The sequence below is a fragment of the Carassius carassius genome, chromosome 42 (assembly GCF_963082965.1).
Source record: "Carassius carassius chromosome 42, fCarCar2.1, whole genome shotgun sequence".
NCBI lineage: Eukaryota > Metazoa > Chordata > Actinopteri > Cypriniformes > Cyprinidae > Carassius > Carassius carassius.
The window spans coordinates 14,753,795-14,776,509 of NC_081796.1; the positions used below are offsets into that span (position 1 = coordinate 14,753,795).

At 36.6% G+C, this 22,715-nt stretch overlaps 1 protein-coding gene across 4 annotated transcripts in view; it reads left to right on the forward strand.

Moving 5' to 3' along the window:
- LOC132123776 (semaphorin-5A-like) overlaps positions 1-22,715 on the forward strand; it is a 183,344-nt gene that overhangs the window by 91,919 nt on the left and 68,710 nt on the right. For all 4 annotated transcript variants that reach the window (XM_059534408.1, XM_059534407.1, XM_059534410.1 and 1 more), the window contains 8 exons: positions 1,362-1,460; positions 6,425-6,638; positions 7,817-8,102; positions 8,526-8,661; positions 10,934-11,138; positions 14,066-14,273; positions 18,709-18,826; positions 21,577-21,758. In XM_059534408.1, coding sequence (XP_059390391.1) covers positions 1,362-1,460; positions 6,425-6,638; positions 7,817-8,102; positions 8,526-8,661; positions 10,934-11,138; positions 14,066-14,273; positions 18,709-18,826; positions 21,577-21,758 — 1,448 coding nt within the window. The remainder of the gene's footprint in view (positions 1-1,361; positions 1,461-6,424; positions 6,639-7,816; positions 8,103-8,525; positions 8,662-10,933; positions 11,139-14,065; positions 14,274-18,708; positions 18,827-21,576; positions 21,759-22,715) is intronic.

Below are 22,715 nucleotides of genomic sequence, written 5' to 3' on the forward strand. Positions count from 1 at the left end.
AGGTATATTAAATCTCAGTTTATTTACGCATACAGCAAAGCACTGCCCCCTAGCCAAATTACATTAGTAAATGTAAATCATACTTTTTCTTTTCAGTATTCCGCTTAGTGCAGGGAAATGAATTGCTTCACAAGTTAATGGCCATTATAATGAGCAAATAAAGTTGACCCCCTCAAGCACTGCCTTGGAACACCTTTAAATCAACAGAGGGCGAGACGGGGCGACAGGGTTTCAAGTACTTGAGACAAGCATGATTTACTGGCTCCTAAATTCTCAAAAAGCCTTGTAAAAACACACTGAACTGAAGCAGTACGGTATAAGAACTCCTGCAGCTGGTCTAATATAGCAGAAATCTGATTGGAAGACAAATGTAACCTAGCTTCTTTACTGTAAAGGCTTTGTATTTTTGGAAGTTGACCAAAGTTTTCTTTAATGGAGGGCAGTTCACGCAGTGACCGTTTTAGAAACACCACAGACAGCTATTTTTGCTAATGTAGCCTTTGCCTAATTTAGTGGAGAAAGACAGAAATATTAAAAACTCTTTGTCAAGATTATATTTAGAAACATTTCATGTTAAAACATTAGTCAAATCAAACAATAATGGAATTTAGCCTAAAGTTGCGATGCAGCAGAAGTAGTGACAAATCTTTTCTTTTGTATAGTCAGTGTAGGTTCACTTTTTTTTGTATAGCACATTTAAAACAACAGCTGTTGGACAATGTGCTGTACAAAATATAGGTTAAAAGGGACATCGGATGCCCTTCTATATGGTATGTGCACCATGCAAACATGTACAGTACATCTGAATGATTATTAGATTATTAAACAAAAATAAAAAGTTAGAATTTAAACAGACTAAGTGATTAGAAAGGTCCAGCATACATCATCAGAGAGAAGCCATTTCACAAGAAGACTGGTGTCATTCTGAATGTTTTTTTTTTTTCATTCGGAATTTTTTTATGGATACACAGATCAATAAGATCAATAACATCTATTTGGAGAATATATGTAGTTTTGATGTTGACAACTTAATATGAATGTGATTTCACTCATTTTTGCTAAATCCCTAAACCTGGGCAAAAAGTCAAGAAAGTCAGAAAAAAAGACAAGATTTTGTTTTATATAAAAATTCTATTTTTATTTCATTTAAGAATGTTCAATTTTTCAGGCTTGTCTTGTGAATGAATGTTTTAGAATAAACAAACTTTGGACTGGCTTTTAACAAAAAAGGCAGGACTTCTATTCATTGTTTTATGATTTTGCCTAGACATTTTTCAGAGTTGGCTCAATTTTGCATTTGTGATGCTAATAGTCAACACTTGTGCTACTGCTTACACATCTTCCTTTATGTCTTTTCACAGGAGGAGTGCCAGAATTACATCCGTGTTCTACTCATCAACGGCGACAGGCTGTTTACATGTGGGACAAATGCATTCACTCCAATTTGCACCAATCGCACGGTAACGTAAATGCACTAATGCACTTAATGTAATGTAGTGGCTTCCTGATCTGATGTTATTCTACCTTTGTCCCAAGTTCTCTCTCCCACATTGACCTCCTTTGACATTTTCATCGCTGCGTGGGTCGTGTAGCATAGCATGTGCTATTTCAGCCAAAGCCTGTGGTTCATTTCAGTGAAAGTTTTGTTCGTGCTTCAACTCAGAAGAAGCTTTCTTAAGATCTAGACAAAAAACAACAACAATAACAAACAAGGCCTGTTTTTCTAATAAAGTGGGGAACTTGTAGTATCTCTAAGTCACTTGTCCTTTGTGAAAAGTTCACACTTGTTATGCAGGTATTGTGTGAGTGTTTGCACTTCATCTTTGACAAATTTTTCCAAAGCATGGGTTGCAGCATAGTCACCACTTATAGCAATAAATGCCACTCAGTGTGAAAGATTGAAAGAGAAGTATCTCCACCAAGCACATTTACTGACATCCCCCTTTATTCCCCTCACATCTCCTAGTTTTCATTCATGCATCTAAGTCTCTTGTGCTCGAATCCCTGAATTTGAATGACTGGATTACTCTTCTATCCTTTCCTCAAACCTGATAATGATAATGACAGTCGATTCACTTACGATGGCAATCATCTCCTCAGTGGCTCTTTGAAAAATGGCCGGAATTATTGACTCAAAGCTAAATTACCCCTGGGATTTACCATCATATGTACCTTGTGCCAGCAGGAAAGGACTTAGTGCAGCCAGGAAGGCATGAGCGTAAACTCTCCGTCATGTCCTTGTAACACCGCCAGTAAACCTGCATTTTTAAACATCCAGCTATCGAGGTTGTAGTGCTGCTCAAACACAGCTGCTGGTTTTCTTAAGAGGCGTCTTTCAACCCTCTCCATTAATGTGCATTATGGTTAGCGTGTCCATATCTACGAAGGCTTCCGAGTGCTTTTTGTCAGAAGATGTAACATCAATAAACGCCTTCCTTCGTGCCCAAGAAAGGGCACATCCATTCAGGCATTGGCTCGGGGAGAAGTATCTCCCTGGCACCGATGCTTCAAAAGACTGCTTCGCCTTGCCAAACATGCAAATTCGCCTGACTTTATTGCCAGCTAAATGGGCTCCGGGGGTCCTGAAGGAAGCCGAGACACTTCCAGCCATTCGCAGAGGTTTTCTTCGAGCCAACATCAAGGATAATCCCCCTTTACATTGATTACACAGGGCAAGTGTTGTGGCCGTCAGCTGCATGTTAGATAAAAGCATTCAAGTGAGGCCACACAGGATCTAATCCGCCTTCAGGACAGACCGATAGGGTTTGATTTCCTGGTACAAAAATAAGCTAGTCACTGAAGGCATGACAGTCCAAGCTGCATAGATACATTTACTGCTGCTTTAGATGTATTGCTCAATTCGAAAATCATTCACTTGTCCATTCAGATACAGATAGGAGCGTCATTATAACAGAAGCTTTAACTTGATTTTTTTTTAAACGTGCTTTTGATCCCAATTTTTATCAAATGTTTTAATATGATGAACAGGATTTGGCTGTGCTCTCAAAAGAAACAGCGCTCACAGCTCTTCAAATCCTCTCCCTTGTGAACACTGCAAAAAATATATTAATATTCTTAGATGTGTAGTAGTGAGTAATTACATTTTCTTAAATATCAAAAGTTTATGCAAAGCAAGAAAAAAATATTTGTTGGGTAAGTTAAGAAAAATGTACTTGTTTTCACTAAATATAAGCTTTTTTTCTGTGTAAATGTAAAGAATGTTTAGATATTTTGAGATATAATGTTGATATATATATATATATATATATATATATATATATATATATATATATATATATATATATATATAGTCGGCGTGGGGGAAAACACTGCGAACATCGTGTGTATCTGAATGACAAAAATGCACATATTGAGCGCTCATTCCCAGAGACGCGTAGAACAATTTTAGTCTCTTTTAACTGTAATATTCATATACACAAGTCCATATCGATATTTGATTAATTTTACAGCCCTAATATAGATGTATTCATTCAAAAATAGCCAAATTCCGTGACGTTCTGCTTTATACAGCAAGTTCTATTTTTGACTGGATTCCGCGATTCAATCGTTTAGCAAACACAGACGGGATGAATTTATGAATGAAAGTGTAAAAGTTCTGACACAAAACTAAGTTGTTACGTGCCCACACGCTTTTTTAAGTGGGTAAACGGGTTTATGTTCGACACTAGGCTAACGTTACATAGTTTTGCTTAAGGTAGAATGATAAGGCTAATTATATATACATGCCACTTTCTGAAACAACCTTACTAAGTTTTTTATAGCGTTAATAATGAACACAATGTTAACGTAGCCTGCCTGTGATGAATGCCGACTGCACACATTTCCACAACTTCCCTTGATCATCCTCACAACCTATTGCTTGTAGCCATTTTGTCATCCTTTCCAGTTCTGTATGTTTATTAGGAAGGATGTAGAACTTCATTTCATAATTTGTTAGTTTATTGGAGGTACAGAAAACGACACAACAACTCTTCGGCATGATTGTCCCGTGTATTTCAAATGGCGCCAACGGAATGTTTTCCCCCACGGGCTAAATTCACATCACGTGACGGGGCGTTCCTAGGGGCGTTCCCAGACCAACCGTCTGTATCTATAGCTAATATAACCCCCCCCCCCAAAAAAAAACCCATCACATCATTCAGATTAAATTAAATATGAAATATTCCGAATTAATACTTTTGTTCGTTTTCTTTATTAATTTAATTTGCCAGCAAGAAAGATAGTATCATATTTTAAATAATCTGTAATGTACCCCCCGCCCACCGCATCGACTACTTGGTATTACCCAACCCGCTTTCTCTACCAAGTTTGCTCACTGTTTTGCGCAGTCGCTGCGATGAATGGTTTGGGAAAGCTGACGGAAAGATGAAAAGGACACTCAAAGGCTGCCAGACAAGGATTTTTCATTGTTAGTCGACATCAGAAAAAAAAAAAAATCTCCTGACCAAACGGAGGTACCCCTATTACTAAGTTAGCTGTTACGTTAGCTCAGCGTTTCTCAAAGTGTAGGGATTACAGACATGACAAGTGGGGCGCGACAAACAGGTTTTGTGCCCATCTTTTTAATTCCTTTATTTATTGACCATACACTCAAAACAAAGACACGTTTAAATGTAAGCCTTACTTAACCTTTTCACACATAAGTTTAAAAGTTTTTCAAGGCGACCGTTATTGATCGTAGTATCGCTTTATGGTTCCCATGGAGACGCGTCATTCATTGCTTGTCACACTGCAGCCACAATAGTGCTGAATGACTGATGATCTGCCTTTATTTCTTTTTTTATTCAAGATTTCACACAAATTTGTTAGCTATAGCAGGATTATATCTTATATTCCGATTGTCAAATATGTGCAAGTGGATGTGTTTTGCTGTTCAAACACCTTTATAATGATCGCGTTAGTTGAGCTGTATGCGCAATGTATTTTAGGTACAGTATCTATCTTATTAAAATACCAAAAAAATAAGAACATTATTAGGAATTTACCACCTCTGGCTCAATTTGAGATTATTATTATTTTTATTTATTTATTTATTTATTTATTTTGTTCTTTTTTGCATGGAGTTTGCTAAATGACAAAATGAATCAAAGCACAACTAACGTTAACATCAGTCCACACTTGTATTTTTTGTTTCTGAATTTGAGGTTATCAGAGGCTAAATGCAAAAAAAATTTTTATCTACTTTTGAGTCTTATTTCATGCAAAGTGATAATATAATTGCAGTTTCACTTTCTCTATTTCTATCAAGAAAATTATTCAATAAATAAATTAATTAATAAATATGCCGTGAGTTTAACCCCCCCAAAGGTAGACCCAAAGTTATATATATATATATATATATATATATATATATATATATATATATTATATATATATTGCAATGATAGCAGAAGCTCCAGGTTAAATCAGTGGTTGCAACCTTTTTGACTTCGTGATTTACTGGATAAGGAGTTGCTTACAATTTATACCCGATCAAATATTTTTAAATTCTTGGCAATCCAATATATTTTCAGAATCTGTTCATTATAAACATACCTATTTTAAGATTTTAGCTTAGACTTTTCCAGGTCCCCAAATCACACTTTTAAAATGAGGCTTCCTCATAGAACCAGATTTTCCAAGAAAATCTATTTTTTTGCCTGGTTTTTGCCTGGTTGAGAACCACTGCTTTAAACTGATGTGGTTGACTAATGGCTTTTCTAGTAGTTCAGTTTTCTGTCTCCATTCGCCCACGTGAAGGAACAGAAATCGGTTAAAAAAACTTGGACCAGCACTAAAAGTCATACTTGCTTCCTGTAGTGGCATATCCCTTGTGCTTATTGTATACAAATGGAAATTACCTCCCTGTCATGGTAGCTTCCCATTGCTGGCTAAATGTCATGCTAAGTAAGAATCAAGGCTTTGCCATACTGCACATGAGCACAGAACGGGTGTGTTGCGAACGATTAGCATTTAGCTATTGCATCCGCCACTAGGCGTGACAACCAAGTAATGAGATAAACATTTTTGCCGTCTCACAGAAAAGCACACGACATGGCTGGTAGTAGGCCAAGCGTTTCCGCATTAATAAATGATTCGAATGGTGAAATAGTTTTCATTGCCACATCAGCAACTCTCGTAAACAAAATTAGAACATCTTCGAGATTTCCATCCATGGAAATGTTTGGATGTATTTTCTTTGTTCAGACTCAAAACAAACTAATACTGTGTTCAAAATTATTTTATGTCTGGCTAGATTTATATATATATATATATATATATATATATATATATATATATATATATATATATATATATATATATATATATATTTGTATTCAGTTTGTATTTATTAAGATATTTACTACCCTTTCAGGTATAAGAATTCCAGGTGGTCTGAATTCAGTCTCTTTTTTCTGCACAGCTGACTAACCTGACCGAGGTCCATGATCAAATCAGTGGGATGGCACGGTGCCCCTATAACCCTCTGCATAATTCCACTGCGCTCATCACTTCCAGCGGGGAGCTGTATGCTGCCACAGCTATGGACTTTTCCGGCAGGGACCCTGCAATCTATCGCAGCCTGGGAGGACTTCCCCCTCTGCGTACTGCTCAATACAACTCCAAATGGCTCAATGGTATTGTATGAAAGATATTTAATTCAATTATGACATTACAAAAAACTAAAGCCGTTATGTGCAACTAAGTGACTAATTGAGGTTATTGGAAAATCATTTTATGAAATTGTGGCACAAGTTGTCTCTTTAAAGGTATAGATCATCTAAAAATTTGTTTTTTCATTCACTCACCTTCATGTCATTCCAAAACTGTATGAATTTCTTTCTGTTACACAAATGAAGATATTGGGAAGATAAACAACCTCCATCACTGATGTAATGAAAGTGGCTGGTGACTGAGGTTTTTTTTTTTTATGGGGGTGTTCGTGAGGTGAAATGCTCATTTAAGGAGCACATATGTTTTGAAGAACTATGCTTGTTTAATTAGTACAGTTCTTCTAGTGGTTCACAACACAAAAATAGGCCTGCAGGTGTGTTCTGATGAGGTTTCAAACATCTGCAAAACAATGCCAAATGCAAAAAATAAAGTGTAACTTAATTAACAAGTAATTGTGCATAGATGGAAATGCAAAATAAATATACAAATAGTGTGTATCTAGTGTTTGTCACCATCGGATTCCATTGTACAGACAAAAACACTGAGACATTTTCTATAATATTTTACTCTATTCCTCAGAAGAAAGAAAGTGATACAGGTTTGAAACTGCGTGAGGGTGAACAATAGATGACAGAATTTTTGGTTGAACGATCCCTTGATAAATTGATCTTTTCAACAAACGTTGACATCAACGTCCAAATTGAAAAAACCTGCCTGAGCTGATGGGTTTAAAAATTATTATCAGAAAATCTTAACAGAGAATAATTTAACATGATTTGCATATACATTACATTCACTTTTTCCAATAGATTTTTTTTCTCCTTCAAGTTGTGCAAATGTGCTAAGCTCCTAACCACAAAAGAAAATGAATTCTCTGTCAATCACAACCACCTCTTCACTTCGAATCTTTTGAAGCTGGCCATGACGGTTGCTCTTTTTGCCTTTCAAAGGGTTTGTGCGTTCATCTGTTTCGAATGGAGAACGTCTCTCACCGTAACCTTTCTCTTCTCCCATGACAAATGAGTTTGTCCATTACCTAAGCATAAGATTAATAAATGCATCTCGATGGGCCAGCGGTTCTGCTCCATGTGCAATCCATTATTAATCACTGTCATCCTGTCCCCCTTTCTGTCAAACTCAGAACCCAACTTCGTTTCCTCCTATGACATTGGCAACTTCACCTACTTCTTCTTCCGTGAGAATGCCGTGGAGCATGACTGCGGCAGGACGGTGTTCTCTCGTGCCGCCCGTGTCTGCAAGAATGACATCGGGGGCCGTTTTCTGCTGGAAGACACCTGGACTACCTTTATGAAGGCCAGGCTTAATTGCTCAAGGCCGGGCGAGATTCCATTCAACTACAACGAGCTGCAGGGAACCTTTTTCTTGCCTGAACTCGAGCTTCTCTATGGGATTTTCACCACTAATGTGTGAGTAAACACCTTTTGAACACAACACACAGTTTTAAGATATCCACTTTTATGTTCAAGGTTTCATACCACAAGAAGTCAGCTTATGACCCATTATTTTCAGCAGTACTTCACTTTTGTGGTCTGTGTTGTCAGCAGAAGCCTGTAATTATTTGCATGGGGTTTTTGTGTGTGTTTGTGGAGACACTTAGATTTTAACACTATACCTTTGCCTTTTTTTTGCTTTTTTTCCCCCTTATTTTGCTTACCTGCTGTTATCTCTTTGGTAGTGTGTGATCTGTATCACAGTCAGCAATGGACAGATCCATTTTTCACAATATGATCAAATATGCTTTAATGATTGTCAGTAAAAAAAAAGTGTTTTAAGTATAAGTGTGTGTGTGTTTGTGTGTGCTGACTGCCTACTTCTGACTCTGTTCTCAGCAACAGCATTGCCGCATCAGCAGTGTGCACCTTCAATCTGAGCGCTATTACCCAAGTGTTCAGTGGGCCTTTCAAGTACCAGGAGAGCTCCCGCTCCGCTTGGCTGCCCTACCCCAATCCCAACCCTGACTTTCAGGTATGCACCCAGAAAATGACAGCCACTTTTACAGACAGTATGCATTCGCTCCATCTGCTTTAAAAGTTAAATGGCACTTTCCACAAATAGGGCCTGAAATTCTGAAATGGTCAGTGTAAGGTGGTGCTTCACCTTCAGAGAATGATGATCATCGTCCTCTTCATTAAGAAGTCATACTGAATATTCGGAATTTGTATATATGATGATTATGATAATAAATTACATTTTGAAATATATTAAAATAGATTTTTTTTTAAATGATAACAATATTTTACAATATTACTGTTTTACCGTTTTAAGATATTGTTGCAACCTTGAGAAAAAAAAACTTCAAAAGCATTTAAAAAAATCTAACTGTCCCCAAACTTTCCAACATTAGTGTACTTTGGAAGCAAATGCTTGATTAAAAAAAAAAAAACGTTTAAACATAATTTTCACAATACATGTGTCTTGTCTTCCCACCATCCCGTAGGAACCGCTTTATTATACTTATTTTTGGTTTTTAAAATTAGTTAACACTATATATTTGTACTTGATTTTGTAAATTAATTGAATTTGTATTTAACAGATTATGTCAAAATGATGGTGTATGATTTTAATTGTTAAATACAATTGAGGTGGGACAGTTCAAAATCACCATATTTAAAAAAAATACCTACATTTCATTCTAGGTTAATAACAATAATAAATGTAAGATTTGTGTCTCTGCTGCTCTAATGCCAAATAGAATTGTATTTGTGAAGAGTGCCAGGTCTCTTTCTGTTGGCAGCACTCCAGCGGTAAAAAAAAAACTAAAAAAATAATAGATTTTCTCACCTCGACTACCACCTATGTGTTCCCAATTAAAACAAGATGGTGACTGATGTTTTTGGTTTTATTGCCTCATATGTTTGCCTGATTATTCTCTGGAAAATAGAATATGAGGTGAATTTTTATTTAATTATCTAAAACCCACAAACACCCAAATCTGATATTGTTGATGATCGGTTCCTCAAGCCTCTCTCATGGTCCTTAATTTGCCTCCACTTCCATGTCTTCCATGGTCATGAATTTATTAATAAAGTTGGCAGCATATAACATTTTAGGCAGGACCGTTAGAATGATAGGAGCTAATAAAATCTGTATTTATCTCCTGTGGAGTATTGCCAGCCACTTCACAATCTGAAGTGTATTTAGTTTTAAGACTTTTTTCCGAAATCTAAACTCATGTACAGACTCTAGTGGTCAGCATGAAGGAATGTGTCTTTGTCTGAAGTATTCACCCTAAATTGCTGTTAATTGCTTTATAGTTGAAGGGTTCATCTAAAGCAGTAAAATGTGTTTTAATGCACCATGATATCTGTGAACAGGCCCAGATGGAGTCTGCAGACTTTTTATTTACATTTTCTATGCTGATTTTGGGTGAAATTCTCCAGAATGAATTTAAACATAGTAAATTGTTGAAAGCCAGTTCGATTACATTTTTTACCTCTAATAACAAACACACGAGGGCCAGATGCTCTCAATGACTTGTGCAAATTCTTTGAAAATCTTCAGCGCTTTCTGTGGAATTGGGTGCAGATTCTATGCGTGCTTAGTAATGACCCTATTAAAATGACTTGACTACCATATCTAAATCCTTTCAAAACTGTCTGATCAGCATGGACTTCTTTTTTGGATCAGCTGAATCAGAATCTGGCTTATTGAAGGCAATCTCTGTGACCTGATAATTAACTTTCCATAGTCCACGTGAGAGGAAAATAAAGTATTTTACTTCATTAATTTTCTCTAAAACACAAGGATTCATGATGTACAGGAGCCCCACTTTATTTAGCTTGCTGGGACATCTTCATCAAGCATTTGTCTGTGCTGTTAAGAACAGATTTACGAGCTTCAAATTTATGGCTTCCGGCATTGAACACATATTGTGTTCTTGAAAGACAAACATGCAACCCATTTGAGTAGAATAATGCCTGCGTTGATCTCCAGCTGATTGATGTTGATTATATGTGATCCAAGAGAGAGTGCAGGTTTTGTGAGGCCAGCTAATTTGTTTCGCTATAAAATCTTATGCAGGAGGAAATCAGTAATTTATGGAAACAACTACTAGCCAGATTTCTAAATTTTATCCTATAGGTGAAATTATCATGATTTCATACAACAAGCAACAGTGCTTTTGAGTTCTTCAGACCAACAGCTTTTAGTTCCTTTTTTTTCCGCATTTCTTTACAGGTCGTTAATCCTTTTTTCTTAGCTGTATCCCTCTGTTTGTATCTCTCTTGTTCTTTCTCAGTGTGGCACTATAGATTACGGATCCTATGTGAACTTGACAGAGAGGAATTTGCAGGATGCCCAGAAGTTCATTCTGATGCACGAGGTGGTGCAGCCCGTCGTTCCTCTGCCATACTTCATGGAGGACAATGTGCGCTTCTCCCATGTGGCTGTGGATGTAGTTCAGGGCAAAGACATGCTCTATCACATCATTTATCTAGCAACAGGTATAGTACCACATCACTTCTGCATAGAATAAAGAGGAGATCTGTAAGTAGTATTAACATTTATATACATTTAATATAGTCTAAAATAAGCACCGTATTAGATATACTTCACTGATAAAGATTAATGGAGTTGCAGCTTAAGATGCTCTACTAATAGCACACAACTTGCTGCAGAATTGCAAATGCAGTCCATTAGTTGTGGCAGATGCTAATAGTGAGTGATCAGATTAGTATAGAAGCTTATTTCCTCCTCAGTCATAAATAGATCAAATAAAATAAAAATAATAATAATTTAGGTTAAAAATAAGAAATAAAGTCACAAATTACAAGTGTGAGGGATGTGTGTGTGTGTGTGAGAATGATTTCTGAAGAATCATGTGACATTGAAATATTGCTACAAGTGTGATTGCATCATATAATAATTGCTGTTAATAGTGTTCATCGTTTGTTTGACTATGTCTTTAATTATTTTGTCCAAAGATTTCTGCCATATGCACATGAACTGAAAGACACCACTGATAAGCTACTAGGAATTTTTTTTATTTTTTTATTAATTTAGCAGACGCTTTTATCCAAAGCGACTTACAAATGAGGACATTGGAAGCAATCAAAAACAACAAAAAGAGCAATGATATATAAGTGCTATAACAAGTCTCAGTTAGCTTAACACAATACACGTAGCAAGGGCTTTTAAATAATATAATAAATAAAAAGAAAAAAGATAATAGAAAAAGAATAGAGCAAGCTACTGTTAGAGGTCATATATATATATATATATATATATATATATATATATATACACACACACACACACACACACATACAATAAGATTAGAAAGGTAGTTAGATTTTTTTTTTTAAAGAATAGAATTAGAATCGTGCTAAAGTTAGAGATTGCTAAAGTTAGAGAGTCAAATAAAGATGTATGGAATATTGTAGAAACTTAATTTTCTGTAAAGTTGCTTTGCAATGATTTGTATCATAAAAAGCGCTATACAAATAAACTTGAATTGAATTGAACTTAAGACTGGAGTAGTAATGCTGAAAAGTCTGTCAGTCAATTCACACTGGAGACAGATATCGGGTTACTAACGAACAAGAATATAAATAGTGGATAGTTAATAGAACAGATCTGAGCAAAAAATTATATAAAAATTGTAAATGAACATTAAATCCTGTAATATTAAATTAGTCAGAAAATCCCAGGTGGCCGACATCTTATTAAACCCACAGCTTATTAGAATGTTACTTTTACCATCAAAGATTTATCGAGTGAAGATTTCTGCATTGCAATAAGTGAGGCAAAGGGAAAACTGACTAGTAATTGGTGGTCCACTTGAATCATTGGTCTTTGAAGCAAGCAACAGTTGGTCACCAGGCTGAATAAAGGCATTAGACACATAGCAGCGATAAAACATCAAAGGCAGCATGTGCTTACATGTACTGTAAGCTGTCATTTGCTATCCAGATGCACACCAGAGCACTTGAAATCTCCAAGTCTGTCTGCTCTGGCCTGTTCACTACTGAAAAACACTGAACATCTAGTTACTTGTCAACAGAAATTAAATTACAGGGACATTTGTTGTTAAAGAACTGTGTATAGTATAGAGTTGTTAAAGGGAAAGAGACACTTGTTAAACTGTACATCATAAACACACAGGACAGTCAGGGTTTAAAAGCTAATTGGGCGAGCATCATGGCTTTAATTTTATTTCTGAAATACACCAACTGGTTTCGATTATTGGCAGAAGTCAAAGCCTCATGCTGATTTAACAGCATTCACATTGTCTGTCTAGTCTGACAGTGAGGGAATAAAAGAATGAAATAGCAAATATACATTATACATTACAAATATACAATATGACTCATATGACACAGTGTATGAAATACTTTCATGATACTTATTTATATAACGCTTTCCCATCTTTTGTTTGAAGATTGGAAACTTGAATCCCTATTCATTTTAATTGTATGGAAAACCTGCATTTTTTGTTTTATGTTTTTTTAATCTCTCTTTTTATGTTCCAAAACAAAAAGAAAGCCAAACGCATTTGGAACAACATGAGGATGAGTAAATGTTGAATTAATCATTTAATACTCAACATTGCAGTCACTTGCCAACTATTCCAGGAAAATGACGTGCACTCAAGATTAAAATGTTTGAGAGGCTCTTTAAGATAAATCCTCTGCTATGGCAAACAGTCCTTTATGTGCCATGTTTATAAAGTTAGCCGCAATTCAATTCATGCCAGACAATAATAGCTTGAAGGGTGAAGAACGTAGCTGGAATTTCACAGTTGAATGGAATGTAATAGAGCACTGAAGCCTGTTTTGACAAGGGCAGGGACCGAATCAGTTGCTCTAGTATCTAAATGTTCACTGCCCCACATGTTGTATGGCTACTATAAAACACCTGACAGGCCACTTTGGAGTGAATAGAAGAATAACATCAACTAAGGCTAGTATAAAATAGATATTATATAGATTATTAAAACAATCCAGTTCACTCTTTGTGACATTATGAGACCAATGAATGTCCTCCATGGACTCACAGACCACATGCTCCACAGAGGGATGTGTAACTTACAAAAGATGATTCAGACAATAATTCTGTCCTCTTTTCAACTGCACTAAAGCCACCCTTTGGAGAAGATAATGAATCTTCTCTGGAGAGTAGTCAGGCTGCCCTCTTTGCCCTGTCTGATCCAGATAGCACATCCATATTTAAGGTGACAGCCCATGTGGCAGACAGGCACTTTATAGAATGTGCATGTGATTAGAGATATATGACGTCATTCTCCTCTTCTGCTTCTTTGACATAATTTCCTTCCAATCTCACCAGGTCATCAGAGATGCCCCTTGATCACCCCCTCCCTTACCTTCTCCCTAATATCTAACACACTCAAATTTCTCTTTCTACTCTCTAGATTACGGCACTATTAAGAAGGTGCTCTCTCCACTGAACCAGACCATGGGTAGTTGTTTGCTGGATGAGATTGAACTTTTCCCCCCAAAGAAGAGGCAGCCAATCCGCAGCTTGCTAATACTTCACAGTCGCAGTGAGCTATTTGTGGGAGTCAGAGATCAGGTCATCAAAATCCCCCTGATGCGCTGCAACTTCCACAAGTCTAGAGAGTGAGTACTGCTGCTTCTCAACAGATAGATATAAACATCTCAATGAAGAAATTCTTAACAATTTCCCCAAAATTTAAACTGTCATTATTTATTCTCCCTTGTATCGATAATTTACTTACTTTCTTCTGTGGAACTCAAAAGGTGTATTTTCTAGATGACTTAGAATAGACCTCATTAAAGGGGTCATATGACATTGCTAAAAAGAACATTCGGGGCCCTATTTTAACGATCTAAACGCAAAGTGTAAAGCCCACTGTGCAGGTCCATTCAGGGCGTGTCCAAATCCACTTTTGCTATTTTAACGATGGAAAAATGGTCCGTGCGCCGGGGCACATTTTTGGAATGGGTTGTCCCTATTCTCTTAATAAGTAATGGGCATAACATTCAATAAACCAATCAGAGTGTCATCTCCCATCCCCTTTAAGAGTGAGATGTACTCGCACCATGGTGGATCGCTATTTACATGGCAGAATTTGTTTGCTGAAAAGCTGAACGCTTCTAAAGCGAAGAAACCGATCTGCTCGTGCGCGAAGTTAAAGCGCACGAGCAGATCATCTACGGGACAAGCAGGAATCCACCAAAGCTTCCTGAGGTAAAGAAGGCGTGGGATGAAGTAGAATTTCATTCATCATTATTAGTAGTAATAGGCTGAATTGCAAATAGGTAACCTAATTCTAATACACGCAATGACTATCCATTAGGGGTGTAACGGTACGTGTATTCGTACCGGACCGTTTTGGTACAGGGCTTTCGGTACGGTGCACGTGTGTACCGAATGACTGAATGCAATATTTTGTATGCGGAAAATATGTACATTTTCGTGTTTCCAAACGAACATATTAAGTGCATTTGCTAATGCACACCAAGTGCAAATGCATTTGCTAATTAAACGACGTGGTGCTGAACTGGAAAATGCGAATGGCGCTGGACTGAAACTAGCAAACACACTTGCGCTTGACCCCTTTAACGCCAGTTTTGACAGGAATGAAAACGAGGCTGTGAGGGACAAAAGTAATGGATTTTCCTGTCATTTAGCAACATTCTGATTTTTTAGGTGATAAAATATATTTCTCAAAAAACAGCAGTTGTGAAAATTACATAACCTTAATACAGTCCTTTCCATTGTAAACACAGTAAAGGCCTCACACCAAGTACGATGTAAAGGTAACAATAAAGATAGTTCTAAAAATTGTTCTCTGTATTAAAGAATAGATGAGTTCACATCGCAGCTATAACAATAAAGGCACAAAGAAACAATATTCTTCAAATCACTGTCAGAATGATTTTTTTCCAGCGGATGAATGATAAAAACATTGACAGGCGATCAGAATCAATCCTGCTATAATGTGCTCAAGAATTTAAAGCGGTACGACAAGACTTTGCTTAAAATAAACAGACGATATCGTCTGCTGGTGTGGAGCCTAATATAATTATCTTTATTTACATTTACATTTACATTTATTCACTTAGCTGACGCTTTTATCCAAAGCGCCTTACAATTGCCACATATGTCAGAGATCACACACCTCTGGAGCAACTAGGGGTTAAGTGTCTTGCTCAGGGACACATTGGTGTCTCACAGTGGATTTGAACCCGGGTCTCTCACACCAAGGACATGTGTCTTATCCACTGCGCTAGCACCACCCCATCTTTATAGTTATCCTTCTTAGTGTGAATGGGCCTTAAGTCTATCTTTAACTGCCTCATCCATGTTAAATTCAATATGGCATCTAACCTGATTAAGGTTTAAATAATGAACAGATTATATGGACTTTTAGGATACTTTTTTTTTGACGGATCCTTTATCCTTTTTTTTTTATATAGACCCTTTCATCAAATTACAATAACTTTTTGCACCTAACACAACTTTTCTTTTATGTGTACTCTTAAAGAGTAAAATCAAGTCCAAGGCTTGTAGCTATTTTTTTTTTTTTGTCACCCTTTTTAATAAGTTTAAATTTGTTAACTTTGTTAACAGTGGACCATTTTACAGCATTTATTAATTTAGGTTGATGCTTTATACTATCTTTTAATTGTTAATTCATGTTTGTTTTTGAATTAATGTGAATTTACAGTATTTACTTGCTGAAATATGTTGGTATCAGTGGCAGCTCATGGGTTTTAAAATAGAGGAGGCACACTAACTGTATTGGTCTGGGATCCCTGCCTATTATTATTATTATTATTTTTATTTTTATTTGCTTAACCACTTTAAAATGGCTTTTTGGTTGCTTTTAGTCAGAAAACTTAAAGAAAATGACACACATACAACAAGATAATGTAATTTCTGGCTATCACTTGAAGCAAACATCCATCCCTTCTTAAAAGTCTGTGTTAAAAGAGAGGTGCCTGTTGTGCTATTTAATTAAGCCAACTGCTGTAGCCTATATCCAGCTTAGGCGTGTTTTCCCTTTTTATATATATATATATATATATATATATATATATATATATATATATATACTGATTTAATGACAGCTTGGTAAATCTGTAGCCAATCAAATATTTCATAATAAATTATTAAACTAATGTTGACAAACCAAAGTGTTACCCATTAGTTTTCCTTGAAAATTTCAAATTTTATGTGACAAGTTAAATGTAAGTCTCATTTGGTGATTGCTTTTAATAATACCAAAGTTTTGATCCCTGGCAAGATAAATTGTGCTACTAATCTTACGTATGCATACATGCCTGCAACTTAATTTTTTTTTCACTGCACAAGAATAAACGTAATGTCACAAAGATCCTCTGCCAGAGGGCAACAAAGAACAATCATCATGTTTGACACTGTGCCTCCAGGCCTTCATATCAAGAGCACTTCTCTAATCTCTGCTCATAAGAGGAGATGGCAGCCTCTTCATCATCCCTCTCCATTTGCATCCCAATGAAAAGCTCTGAGTTATGTGAATTTGAGCTGAGATTTGCCTGATTTGCTTTTCCTATCCTCTTAAGATCGGGAGAGGTCAATTACTCACACCTCTATACTTTCTGACACCAAAAAGGGGAATTGATGCAAGTTTTCTTTTAATAAAGTCACAGGGCAATTTTAAAGTGCCTGGTTTACACTGCTGACACACACATTGCAGTGTCACTGTACTCTAAATTTTACAGCAATGAATGCTTGGCTTCATCTTTCCATCCATGCTGATGACTGCTGCGATAGTTCTCAATGAGTTTGAAAAGCTATGTGATGCATCTCAGGGCTCTTTTCTGTTTCTGATTATAGTTATTACAAGCACTCAAGGGAAATATTGCCAGATTAAGTTATGCCAAAGTAAGCAATATTCATAATAAGAAGCATGTGTGCTCTTTAAGGTGTTTAACTTTTTAGAGAGTTCATATCATATGTTTTTATCATTCTGTTTATCTCCCAGAGGTACACAGATAAAGTTATTCAACTCTTCTGCTCTACTTAGTGTCATAATTTAATTTTTCAACACATCTTTCTCTTTTATAGTTAAACATGCTATTGTAAACCCTGTGCTTTTAAAGGGATACTCCACCCCATAATACATTTTTGTCATTAACACTTACCCCCATATCTTTCCTAACCTTTAAAAGCTTTGTTCGACTTCGGAACACAATTTAAGATATTTTGGATGAAATCCAGGAGGCTTTTTACTTTCCATAGACTGCCAAGTAAGTTACACTGTTGTTATTTTTGTTTTCTTTGTGTACAAAATGTATTCTCGTCGCTTCATAATGTTACGGTTGAACCACTGATGGCAGATGGACTATTCTGATGACGTCTTTCATACTTTTCTGGACTTTGACAGCGTAACTTACTTGGCAGTCTATGGGACAGTCACAAGCCTCCCAGTTTTCATCCAAAATATCTTAAATTGTGTTCCGAAGACAAATGAAGCTTTAACGGGTTTGGAACCACATAGGGGTAAGTGATTAATGACAAAATTGTAATTTTGGTGTGGATTATCCCTTTAAGACCTTTATGTAAATGTCTTTTTCAGAAGGATGTGCAGAGCTTTAGGTGCTACACACTGTCTGAGACAACATATTTTTAGTGGACTTTCACAATTTGATATTAATTTATTTTTTTATTTTTTAGTTCTACTGGTGTATGAACAATGCGATCTGTCCTATTTTGTTCTTTTTTTAGGTTTCTGGTGGTTAAAGTTTTCAAGTTTCTGATGTCAGAAAGGATTTAATAAGCCTTATTTGTGGTTTAATGGAATATATGATGTTTTTGGACTGGGAAGGAAGTTGTTAGTTGTAAAAACCTATGAATAGTATGCTTCGATAGGGAAATTTGGATTTCTCGTTACATGACCTCTTCACTTCTGCTCTTCTTTTGCCTTCTTTCAGTTGATTAATGTTGCCATAAACTTTTGTATTACGATGAGCATCTGTTCTTTCTTCTCTCTCTCTCTCTCTCTCTCTCTCTCTCTCTCTCTCTCTCTCTCTCTCTCTCTCTCAGTGCCTGTGTGGGGGCCAGAGATCCATACTGCGGCTGGGATCTGGTGCTCAAGAAATGCACCACCCTGGAAGAAAGCGTCAGCATGAGCCAATGGGAACAAAGCATCACGCGGTGTCCTGTGAGTATCCAGAATGCACTTCAATAATTCACGCAGTGCTTCAGCCCTCAAAGCCAAATGTTTTTTCCTATGAAGACTCTTGATGCTGATCAAGTCTGTTCGTGAAGAACAGTGACAAATGCACTGTAACTGTAACTTCAACTGTAACTTGCAAGATCAACTTTTTTTCTCATAACAGCAGATACTCTTAGTAGTGTTTTATAACAATGTTGAGGAAGCATTGCAGGTGATGGACAGACAATGCTGAGACAGTGCAGATCTGATGTATTGCTGCTTTTGCAGTAAAACAAACTTTTCCTCCTCCTCAACTCAAAAAGAGAATATAAGGCTAAAAGTAAATAGCGCTTGTGTGCAAAGAAACAAAGCGCAACAGAATTTGCCATCAGCCATGTTTCTGTTGAATGGCATTCTCTGGTAACATGGCTTTATATTCCCACACTCCTTTGTGCTTACATGTGCCCCTGCCTGAGGCCTCCGAGCCTGTAAATCACTCCCAGAATCTTCGTCCAATCCATCACGTCCCTCCCATGTACAGTGGCTCTGAAAATATTTAGACACTTGCTCTTCACGTGGTTTTATGTTCTAAAGGTTACATGCAGTGTTTTGTGTGATACCACATCTGAAAGCACAATCCACACACACACAGACACCCAAATACTATAAACTATATCAGGCATTGTTGCAGTCTCACAGGGTCTTTAGGTAAAAGACCTTGAAGCTTGTAGCTTTAGCTGAGAAATGACATTTTGTGTAATAGCAAGTTGCTTCCCACGCTGCCTGAAGAAAGCAGCATGGAATTGTTTAACACAAACCGAGAAGTGTAAAAGTGTGGGTGGCTTCGGTCTCAGAGTCACTAGGATGCAAGCATTATATTGATTTAGTCTCACATGTGTTGTTTACACATATTGGTTACACATTTTGAGGTCCAGATATCCTTTAAAATTGTGAAATCAAAAATGTGCCACAAACTTAAGCTGAGGTGCTCACATGGAAGATGCTGATTTGAATCCGCCTGCAAAATGATCCAATTTCATTCACCTTCTTTTACAAGGTTAGTTATGTGAAATTGTTAAAAAGTAATCAACCATTCCGAAAAGGTTATATAACCGAAAAAGTTTATGATAGTTGATTCAAATTCTGACAATGTTTATTTATATATACAGTACAGACCAAAAGTTTAGACACACCTTCTCATTCAAAGAGTTTTCTTTATTTTCATGACTATGAGAATTGTAGAGTCACACTGAAGGCATCAAGGGCTATTTGACCAAGAAGGAGAGTGATGGGGTGCTGCGCCAGATGACCTGGCCTCCACAGTCACCGGACCTGAACCCAATCCAGATGGTTTAGGGGTGAGCTGGACCGCAGAGTGAAGGCAAAAGGGCCAACAAGTGCTAAGCATCTCTCGGGGAACTCCTTCAAGACTGTTGGAAGACCATTTCAGGTGACTACCTCTTGAAGCTCATCAAGAGAATGCCAAGAGTGTGCAAAGCAGTAATCAAAGCAAAAGGTGGCTACTTTGAAGAACCTAGAATGTGACATATTTTCAGTTGTTTCACACTTTTTTGTTATGTATATAATTCCATATATAATTCCACATGTGTTAATTCATAGTTTTGATGCCTTCAGTGTGAATCTACAATTTTCATCGTCATGAAAATAAAGAAAACTCTTTGAATGAGAAGGTGTGTCCAAACTTTTGGTCTGTACTGTGTATATATATATATATATATATATATATATATATATATATATATATATATATATATATATATATACTATATTACTAACAACATCCAAGAAAATCATTTTATATAAAATACAATTCAACCAAACACACACATACGCGCACACACAAAAAAACTTTTTCTGTAAAGATAGCACATACACTACCACATCCTGGTCATTTGACATATTCCTTTTGAATAATACACCCATATATTTTTTTACGTGTTCATCTGCAGGGTAGGATTGTGTCCAGGTGTCTGAGGTTGAGTGACAGATCTAAAATGACTTAAGTAGTAGAGCACAATAAGGCTAGATGGAGACAAACTTCATTCACAAAGCCCATCTGGAGGCTGACACGGTATAGCAATAAACAAAGAACCACATTTGTTTGGAAAAACATTAACTTACTGTATCAACCCTGTCCTAAAATTGGTGGAAACCCCATCTATATTTAAAGGAAAACCAAGACTTTTGAAAATGAGGTTCATTTTTACTTTTCCACCACACTGGAAATGTGACAGTCTTATGCGTTCTGTACACAAAGAGCACAAACAACTTATCTCCACATATAGGGTAATTTATTCTTCTCTATCCATAATCCATTGACAATCTTTTCCACAGAACTCATCGTGGTTTATGTGCTAGACAACATTACCTTCTCCTTTTGTTCATAAAATATGTTGTCCTTTATCTGATACCTCAGATGTTAATAACCAGAGTGCAATCACAAAATTGCATTTACTATTCATTACTACATTCTCATATAAGGCCTCAAATGAAAATATTTGCTCATTGTAAAGCGTGTTCATTTTCCAAAGAGGAGCCCGTGGTATTTTCAGCAATTACAAATGTAATATGCTGAAAGTTATATTTTAGTTTGGATTCATCTAATAACTGGCAAATGTGACCTTATCTGCAGTAATCATTTATTTGCATTCATATTTTGTTTACTTGTTCCTGTGCCCATTTTCTATTTATGTGCTCTCTTTCTGTTGTGTGCGGTTATGTATGTGTGTGTTTAGGTGAGGAATGTGACTGTGGATGGTCATTTTGGAGCCTGGTCAGGATGGAAAGCTTGCAGTCATAGTGATGGGGGCAGTGTTGGTTCATGCCAGTGTCGGACTCGAGCGTGTGACAGCCCGAGCCCTCAGTGTGGAGGGCAGCCATGCCAAGGAATCAGTGTTGAGGTGGCCAACTGCTCCAGGTATACAAATGTCCATATAAAGAATAAAGCACAAACAGGAAGTTACACATACACCTTTAAAGGGTTAGTTCCCCCAAATAGCAAAATTATGTCATTAATAACTTACCCTCATGTTGTTCCAAACCCGTAAGACCTCCGTTTATCTTTGGAACACAGTTTAAGATATTTTAGATTTAGTCCGAGAGCTCTCAGTCCCTCCATTGAAGCTGTGTGTACGGTCTACTGTCCATGTCCAGAAAGGTAAGAAGAACATCCTCAAAGTACTCCATGTGACATCAGAGGGTCAGTTAGAATTTTTTGAAGCATTGAAAATACATTTTGGTCCAAAAATAGCAAAAACTACAACTTTATTCAGCATTGTCTTCTCTTCCGTGTCTGTTGTGAGAGAGAGTTCAAAACTAAGCAGTTTGTGATATCCGGTTCGCGAACGAATCATTCAATGTAACCGGATCTTTTTGAACCAGTTCACCAAATCGAACTGATTTATTTTAAACGGTTCGCGTCTCCAATACGCATTAATCCACAAATGACTTAAGCTGTTAACTTTTTTAATGTGGCTGACACTCCCTCTGAGTTCAAACAAACCAATATCCCGGAGTAATTCATTTACTCAAACAGTTCATTGACTGAACTGCTGTGAAGAGAGAACTGAAGATGAACACCGAGCCGAGCCAGATAACGAACAATAGACTGACTCGTTCTGTTTAAAACAATTCAGTTCTTAGTGAACTGGTTCAAAAAGATCCGGTTACATCGAATGATTCGTTCGCGGACCGGATATCACAAACTGCTTTGTTTTGAACTCTCTCTCACAACAGACACGGAAGAGGATTATCATTTTAAATCTGAGAATTTCAATTTTAAATATGACAATTGTAACTTCATGTTTCACAATTTTTATTTTATTTCTAATAATTGCGACTTTATATCTCATAATCATATCAAGTGTCTAAATTT